We start from the raw sequence: 9,924 nt of genomic DNA on the forward strand, positions 1-9,924 counted from the left end.
GAGACATTGGAAAACCTCCCTGGTCTTTGTGGTTGAAATTCACTGCTCGACTGAGGGACCTTACAGATATTGTATGTGGGGTACAGAGATGAGGTGGTCATTCAAAAATCATGTTAAACACTATATCGTGAGTCCATGCAACTCACGTGACTTGCTAAGCCCATCTTTACTCCTGAACTTTAGGCTTGCCATAACAAAAGTGTTGAATACTTATTGACTCATGACATTTCAGATTTTAATTGTTTTATTAATTAGTGAAATATTCTACAAACATAATTCCACTTTGACATTATGGGTTATTGTGTGTAGTAGGTAGGCCAGTGACACAAAATCTAAATGTTATCCATTTTAAATTCAGGCTCTAACGCAACAAAATGTGGAACATGTCAAGGGGTGTGAATACTTTCTGAAGGCACTGTATATCTGCAGTGGACACAATTCTACATATAATGTGGGATAGAAAATTTCATCTGCAATTTTCATGCCTGAGCTAGTCCAGGGTGGATTTCTCATTTCATAGAGTTTGTATAGTCACTCCATTTTAGATGAGATGTGTAGCTTTAAAACAGAGAAACAAGTCTCAGATATCCAGTTTACCTCACTGATTTATTATATTTCATAACTCTTATAAAAACATGATCTTAATGTTCATGTGTAACACCATTGCCTTGGACATAGGTTTAGTATGGATGCACTACTGATACGTACTCCATGGAGATTTATAGATTGCAATATTTCACAACACCTATGTTCATAACAAATCCCAAAGAAATAAAAACCAAAAGGCATAATTTTGACATCATTATTCTGGATGATTCCATACTAGATCAACAACCGTATAGTACCACATATAGGGATTGTATAGCAAAGGATAAGAAACACCCAACTAAATTGATGTGCAGTACATCCTCAGTATTCAATCAACCCACACATGTAACTTCATCTCCATTGGTGAATAAACTATATCTAAACAAGTGTTATATAGGAAACAATCAACACTTCTGTTGACATTTTAAAGCGGAAATGTTCTCAACTCCTGACCTGAGTTTTTCCATTGTGGCAGATAATACATCATTTTCAACCAATATAAAATCATACCGTCTATCTGCCTGGAGGTAAACTATGATAGAAACCACTTCAACAAATGTTTCCTACTGTAATGGAAAAACACAATCCAGGCACTATTGGGATCATCTTGAATTATTTGGGTGGATGACTTGACGGAGAGGTGCGAAGAGGAACACGTTTGTATCGGTTTTCTTTAAACCGAAGTGGGCATGTTTTGCAATTGAGTGTACCTTAATCTTAAGAGGTAATCTTGTCTTTATACAACCAAGTACTATGATTAAATCCATACTAATAATGTGTTAGAATCACATTGCTCCAAAGAGTAAGGTATGAATGTTTTTCCTCCCACCTCATTTTCCAACTAGATGTTGACATAAGTGATTACCATTAAGAATCAAGACATGACAAAAATTCCAGAACAAATAAATACAAATAGTTTGTAAGACTGGAAGGAAGCACTGGAAGGAATTAATACTCTCTCTGAAAGGAACAGAATTGCCCTTTCCTTTCCACTTAACAAGTCTTCACCAAGTCCTCCCTGATGGAGACCGTGAAAAGAGGTGCAGCAGCTGTGGTGAGGTGTTGCTTCTGTTGCCAAAGAGAATCAGGTCAAGGATAAAAAAATGTGTCCATCATGCCACTCATGCTTCGCTCAGTACCTGTGAAGAGTAAAAGAGAGTATGGATAAAAGTGAGACAAAGCAAGTATGGAAGAGACCTGGTGTAGGAATTTCACTAGGGCGAGGGAAATGCCCTGAAATGTTCAAACATTTACATTTTAGTAATTTAGCAGACGCGCTTATCCAGAGCAACTTACAGTTAGTGAGTGCATACATTTTCATACTTCATCATGAAATGCCCTTGAAATTGCTGTATGAGGTGTCTGACACGTACAGTAAATCTGATTTTGTATTTGTAACAGGGTTACCTTTCTTGCAAACTCAGGGAGGATGAACGATGCACTGTGGATCTCCGGGTTGTAATACCTCAGGTTCATACTTTCCACTTCATTTGTTGAGAGTTCTCTCACTGGATCTCTAAAATTGGTTTGCTAAATACAAAAAGAAAAACAATTATCGTAAGACCATTTTGGACTGTGACCAACATTGGAAAAAGGTCATGACTACAGAAGTGCGTTTCAGAATGTTTTTAAATAGTTAGCTTGTTTAGAGGCCTGAAAAACGACTTGTGTTTTTTTTATTTTTTATCTCACATCTTGGAATCAACGTGTCAATGTAAGGTTCATACATCTGTAGTCATCTTTTAGCATATGAATCCCAGAAATCCTTACATTCAATTATTTAAGGACTTCATCTACATTAGCTAAGCGCATTTTTTGATCACAGCGAGAATAAAATAGAACAATTATATGTGGATGAAGTCATCCAAAGTTAGAATGCATCACACAAATTGAAAGTTAGATATACAGATAAAATGTTTTACGAGTTGGATTGGGAGGGATCTTAGACCATTCATCCATACAGAATCCTTCCAGATCCTTGATATCCTTCGTCTGCACTTATGGAGTGCCCTCTTCAATTCAACCACAGGTTTTCAATGGGTTTCAAGTCTGGAGACTGAGATGGCCATTGAAAACGTGGATGATGATGTGTGCTTGGGGTTATCGTCTTGCGGTCAAGTTTCAGCCTCCCAGCAGAGGCAACAAAGTCCTGGTACGGGGTAAGGTTCATGATGTCATTGACCTTAACAAGGGCCCCAGGACCAGTGGAAGCAAAATAGCCCCATAAAGATCCACCACCATATTTTACAGTAGGTATGGGGTTATTTTCTGCTCATGCATTCTCATTTCGACGTCAAACCCACCACCGGTGTGCGTGGCCAAAGGGTTCTATTTTCATGTAAACGCCTGGATTTTGGCTAAACGGCATTGGCACCTGGATTGGAACCGGAGCTTTGGTCAGTATTAGACCTCGTTAGTGTCACTTCTCTTTTTCAATGCATTTATTAATTTGGGTACTATTTTACGATAAGGATTTCACTTACTTTAATCCATTTAGATATCCCGGTCTCAACACACATTAGTATTCGTTCCATAAATGTATAGAGGCTATAGGAGCCAACTGTTTTCACTCTTTATAGACAAGTAAATTGTGGCCTACCTTCCTGTAATGTCAACCATCCAAATCTAAAATTCCAAATTCCATAAGCTCGCAATGGGTAGATTTTCCATTGTAGGCTACAAAATTACATTATCACATTGACAACACCCTGTCGGTCGCTCGCTCGTTCGCTGGCTTGTAGCCTACAACCTAACCTGATGGACAATGTTGATTGGCAGGTGGAATAATTTCCAATGAGGTTGTAAGGTTAAAGCAATGAGGTTACAGGATGGGCCCAAGCACGTATACACCACATGCACACCTAAGAATTTGTTTTAACTCAACATGACGTTGTATACACACACAGGCTTACACACACACGATAAGACACGCACTCCACACACACATGGATTTAGTATTGTAGATATGTGGTAGTAGAGTAGTGGCATGAGGGCACACAATGTGTTGTGAAAAGTGTTATGAAATGTAATATTTTAAATTGTATATAACTGCCTTAATGTTGCTGGACCCCAGGAATAATAGCCTTGGCAGCAGCTAATGGGGATCCTTTTTGGCTGTTGAGCACTACTTTCAAACCTACTGGCTTAAAAATAATACAAAACCATTATAACACATCTTTAACTCATTAAATTCAATAGGTAATGAACCACTAAGAATTACGTTATTGAAGACAGAAAAAAGACTGACACTTACAGCATTTTTACTGCACAGCATAAAGCCAATCTGGCCACTTGGATAGGTGGGAATGGTGCAGTAGGCATAATCCACCACTGGGAACAGTGTCTTGCAGAAGGTCCGCATCTCTTTAATCAGCTCCAAGTGGAGCCATTGACACTCTCCTGTGGAATTCAGAGGCAAACAAAAAAAGGGTGGGTCAATTCTGTCAGTCTCATTGATCTTATTGGTCTAACCCATCGCAATAGAATCAAACTATTTCCTCACAGGGCAATAAGTAAGCTGCTGAGCAGCATTTGCTGCAAAAAAAGATAGGGATGGTCCTCTGACTTCCCTCACCAATTGTACATTTCTCTTAATGGCAATCTTGCAATAATAATGTGATGTGGGTGGCAACAGGTTTCCTGACAAGTTTAGATTGGCTGTCTATTTAACTCGTGTTACTGCTATGAATTGCACACACTTTGCCATCTTTTTCTAATAATGATATCTGAAGCAGGATTGAAGGGTCAGTAGAAATCATGTCACCTTGGCAACAAAGAATTCCACCATCTCGTAAGGCTGTCTTCATGAGTTCATAGTAAGACTCTTTGAACAAACTCTCAGCAGGCCCTGTAACAGCAAGAAGCATATAGGTAACTGGATTAGACTTACAGAAAAGTGAACACTTGAGATAGCTATTGATACATCAATTGTCAAAAGGTACATTTACTTTCCTGAAGAAAATATTTGTGCAAGCACACTAACTACAGAGAAATATTATGAGCAAATAAAACACTCATGTAGCAGGCATCTGTTTTCTTACCAACAGGGTCAGATGAATCTGTTATAATGATGTCAAAGGCATCCTGGTTCTGTTTCATGAACTCAAATCCATCTCCAACATTCAGAGTGAGTTTGGGACTGAAGAACCCTTTCGCCATACCAGGGAGGTACTTCTTCGACACATTGATTACATCCTTAAGGGCAAAGTGAAAATTATAACAAACTTTACACTTCTGTGTCGTCTATGATGTTACCAGTCAATGAAATGGAATGAGAAAAGAGCATGATTCCAGTCAGTGTTTGATACCTACCTCATCGATTTCACACTGAACCACTGATTCAACAAGTGGGTGCTTTACCACTTCTCTCAGGACACCACCATCTCCCCCACCAATAATCAGGACCTGCAAAGAGAAGGGAATACATTAATTATAATAAGTGATACAACACACCAACTTGCAAAACTTCCCCAAAAAGTTCTGTCCAGGATTCTCTACAACGCACAATTAAGTCTTGTAGTATAATATGTTCAACTGAATTTATGGTGGGATGACTATACCTTTTTGGGGCAAGGGTGGGAGCACAGAGGTAGGTTGGCTATCATTTCTTGGTAGGAAAACTCATCTCTCTCTGTGCATTGAATAACTCCATCCAGCACAAGGACATTTCCATAGGTTTTGCTGAAAATATATGGTATGAGATTACTTACTTGAATGACTAATTAGTACAAACAAATAACCCCAGAAACAGTAGAAGAAGAGGAACAGGTAAAAAGGGAACAGACTGTATGTGGTTGCTTGATAATCATCAGGGATGGGTTAGGGGTGTCAAATACAAGTCATGATTGGCAAGATGAAGCTAGCAACCTAGTTAGCCAACTATACATATGAGACACGTTGTGCCAAGACATGCTAGCTAATGTAGGCCTACTAACGTTACTTAACACACAGGATATTGCAGAAATTTCAATGACAGAAGTGAGAGATGGCAAAAGCATCAACATTTGGGTTCATGACATCTGGCAAGTTAAACTAGCTAGCTAGATAGTTAGCTTTGGCTAGCTAACATGAAGAAAATGACCCCGACACACAACCAAAACAAATAACTAGCTAGAAAACCTTGGACACATTTCCTCCCTTAGACCCAATTAGGTAACTAGCTAGGTTCACTTTAACTAAGGTATTGCTGTCAGCTAGCTAGGTAGATACGTTTGCTAGCTAGTAAACGTTAGCCAACTAGTTAGCGCTAGCTAAACTTCTAGCAATAACGATTGGATATGTGGGAACAGTTACTTAACCTCTCAATTTTAAAAGCATCCTAAATACTAGCTAGCTAGCAAGCCAGCGTTACATAACTAGCTAACGTAGCTAGCATACAAACAGTTGTATTTCTAGCTAGCTAACGTTAGCTAGCTAGCTACTTAACGTTACCTCTTGAAAACCATGACATCTTGAAATTTTGATTTTTGTTGGTAAAGAACCTCTTCTACTTGCAGACTCATCGCTTGTCCAGGCCATAACGTACACGTTTCTGTGAACCATCCGTCTTTTATGCTATCCATTATTGATGCAGTCGAAATGTACAGTTCGTTATAGTAAAAAAAAAAATGATTTGTTAACGTTTCATTCAAAATAAATCAGACTGAGTTGTGAACCACGTTGGGCGTCGGGCATGTAGCGTTTCTTCTTCTATGAGGTTTAACAGCGGTTGGCATCCAATCAATGTTGCATTACCGCCACCTATGAGACTGGAGTATAACTCCCTTATCCTTTGCATTAAAAAATAAAAAAATACAACAAATACCCTACCATCTAATACTACACTCACCAAAAATATATATATACATATATATAATAATAATAATAATAATAATAACTACCATACTCCACTACTTAAATCTATTTATTCCTACTTCAGGCCAACAGCCTGAAGGGATGGGGCAGTAACTCGTCTGATGTCAAGTCTCGCACACCCAACTACCTCTCTGCAGCTGCAACCACAACCTCTATTTTCTGTGACTTACGTTCCATCCCTGCAGTACAGTTGATAACCATTGCTATAAATGCCAAAAATCAAATCTTACTGAAACATACAGTACCAGTCAAAAGTTTGGACACACCTACTCATTCAACGGTTTTTCCTTATTTTTGCTATTTTTTACATTGTAGAATAATAGTGAAGACATCAAAACTATGAAATAACACATATGGAATCATGTAGTAACCAAAAAAGTGTTAAACAAATCTAAATATATTTGAGATTTGAGATTCTTCAAACAGCCACCCTTTGCCTTGATGACAGCTTTGCACACTCTTGGCATTCTCTCAACCAGCTTCACCTGAAATGCTTTTCCAACAGTCTTGAAGGAGTTCCCACATATGCTGAGCACTTGTTGGCTGCTTTTCCTTCACTCTGCCGTCCGACTCATCCCAAACCATCTCAATTGGGTTGAGGTCGGGGGATTGTGGAGGCCAGGTCATCTGATGCAGCACTCTTTATTTAACTAGGCAAGTCAGTTAAGAACAAATTCTTATTTACAATGACAGCCTACACCGGCCAAACCCGGACGACGCTGGGCCAATTGTGCGCCGCCCTATGGGACTCCCAATCATGACCGGTTGTGATACAGCCTGGAATCGAACCAGGGTCTGTAGTGACACCTCAAGCACTGAGATGCAGTGCCTTAGACCGCTGCATCACTCTCCTTCTTGGTAAAATTGCCCTTACATCAGGATTCAGTGAGAGGAGCTAAATCAGAACGATTCCATCAGGATGGAAATATGGTTGTGTGTGTGTATATGTGTGCGTGTGTGTGTGTGTGTTTGAGCGTGCCTGTGTGCGTTGTTAATATATTTATATTAACTTGCTTCTCTGTGTGTCACAGATGACGGTGTCTTTTGGAAGGCCAGTGAGTAATTTTTATAAAGCTCCAAACCATTTATTGTACTGGCAATCAAACATTTGGGACATTTTTGTGCTCACTTTCAAATAGAATAAAAACACCATGAAGTTGCACATCTGCGATGGTGTAACCTGGGTTGTGTTTATTAGGCACCAAATGGAAGAAAACTGACTCAAACATGGAGGGACTACCTGGACTAAGAAAGGCTCCTCGGAATACATATCCCAAATGTAATAAATGATCTCACTCCAATAAATGTTAATAGAAAGTTAGCAAAAATAGATCTTGCTACCATGCAAAGGTAAATACCTGTCAATTTGTGGAAAAATCACACTGATTAACTGTTTAGTATTATCCCAGTTTTTCTTATGGTCTTGCCTACGCCTAGCGAACAGTTTTTTAAATTATATGAGAAAAAAATATTCCATTTGATTTGGAACGGCAAGCCTGACAAAATTAAACGGGCCTATTTATATAATGAATATGAATTCTGAAGAAATAAATTATTAAATATTAAAGCTTTAGACCTATCACTAAAATCTTCAGTCATACAAAAGTTATACTTAAATCCGAACTGGTTCTCTAGCAAATTAGTAAGATTGTCTCACCCAATGTTCAAGAATGGCCTTTTCCCCTTTATTCAGATTACAACCTCTCACTTTCAGTTATTTGAAAAGGAAATAATCTCCCAAATATCACTACTTCTAAAACAAGCCATAGAAAGTTGGTTGCAATTTCAATTTAATCCTCCAGAAACAACAGAACAAATAATGCAACAAATATTGTGGTTAAACTCAAATATACTAATTGATAAAAAAAAAAATATTTTTTGAAATAATGTTTAAAAAAGGTATAATCTTCGTAAATGATATCATAGGTAGGACTGGTGGAGTTATGTCGCACATGCAGCTAACAAAGACATATGGAAATGTCTGCTCTAACCAAAGTTACAAGCAAATAATTGCAGCATTACCGCAAAAGTGGAAGGGGGAAAAAGTAAGGAACTTGTCTGTCGGCCTTGCATTAAAGAACATAATTGGTTAAAGAAAATTGTGATAAATAAAAAAGTATACCAGTTTCATTTAAGAACCAAAGGATTGACAGCCGTCCCATATAGATATAAAAATAGTTGGGAAGAGATTTTTGACGTACCGATTCCATAGCATAGTGTTTATGAACTGATACGCAAAACGACACCGGATTCAAAACTTAGAATCTTTAAATTTAAATGATTATATAAAATTCTTGCTACCAATAGAATGTTTTTTATATGGGGGATACAATCTTCCCAGCTCTGCAGATTTTGCTGCAAAGATACAGAATCATTTGATCATTTGTTTTGGTACTGTCCATTTGTAGCTTGTTTTTGGACACAGGTCCAGGAATGGCTAAAGGATTGCAATATTTACCTGGAGCTAACCCTGCAGATAGCACTACTGGGTGATCTGAAAAGTAATAGTCAATCGATCAACAATATAATAATCCTTTTAGCAAAAATGTTTATTTTCAATTTACAATCTGTAAAAACAATGAGAATAGAAGGGTTCAGAACTTTTGTAAAACATTACAGTACAGTTGAAAAATATATGGCAAATAGAAATCCAATATGGATGGTGTTAAGAGATAGATGAGAGGTGTTGAATGGAGTTGAAGGATGGGACAAATAACAACTAATAACAACAAGATAACTAATGTAAAGCATACTGAGTCCATAATAAGTATATAGGTTATAGGTTGAGAGCTTTTGTGAAAGAGCACAGTTAGAAAGATATGGCATATAGAAGCAAACCGGATGGACATCATGAAAATGATTGGAGAGGTTGAGGGTAGAGGAAGTTCAACAGTAAAAACAAACAAAATATAATTATTGTAAAATTGACTGTGTCCATAAAATGTATATAGTATGTATAAGCTGGAAGTAGAGGCCTACGCATTGTTGTTCACTAGTTTACTCCAATTAGGGAAGGGGTGGTGGGGTTGGAAAGTAATAAAGGGACATTTATTTTTTAAAGGATGTATCCATGTATATATGTATGTATATGTATTTATGTGTATGTATGTGTATATGTATGTATATGTATATATATATACAGTGGGGGAAAAAAGTACTTAGTCAGCCACTAATTGTGCAAGTTCTCCCACTTAAAAAGATGACAGAGGCCTATAATTTTCATTATAGGTACACGTCAACTATGACAGACAAAATGAGGAAAAAAATTCCAGAAAATCACATTGTAGAATTTTTTATGAATTTATTTGCAAATTATGGTGGAAAATAAGTATTTGGTCAATAACAAAAGTGTCTCAACAAAAGTGTTTGTATACCCTTTGTTGGCAATGACACAGGTCAAACGTTTTCTGTAAGTCTTCACAAGGTTTTCACACACTGTTGCTGGTATTTTGGCCCATTCCTCCATGCAGATCTCCTCTAGAG

At 37.7% G+C, this 9,924-nt stretch overlaps 1 protein-coding gene across 1 annotated transcript; it reads right to left on the reverse strand.

Annotated features, from left to right (window-relative positions):
* Window positions 1–587: 587 nt before the first annotated feature.
* On the reverse strand, window positions 588–6,269 carry srm (spermidine synthase). The gene is made up of 8 exons (XM_041846312.1): window positions 6,019–6,269; window positions 5,148–5,268; window positions 4,900–4,992; window positions 4,629–4,782; window positions 4,352–4,435; window positions 3,842–3,987; window positions 1,996–2,118; window positions 588–1,727 (listed from the first exon to the last, which is right to left on the reverse strand). Exons 1-8 carry the CDS (start codon window positions 6,147–6,149, stop codon window positions 1,710–1,712), a joined length of 870 nt encoding a protein of 289 aa, XP_041702246.1. The 5' UTR covers window positions 6,150–6,269; the 3' UTR covers window positions 588–1,709.
* Window positions 6,270–9,924: the final 3,655 nt, after the last annotated feature.

The sequence above is a fragment of the Coregonus clupeaformis genome, chromosome 24 (genome assembly GCF_020615455.1).
Source record: "Coregonus clupeaformis isolate EN_2021a chromosome 24, ASM2061545v1, whole genome shotgun sequence".
Lineage (NCBI taxonomy): Eukaryota > Metazoa > Chordata > Actinopteri > Salmoniformes > Salmonidae > Coregonus > Coregonus clupeaformis.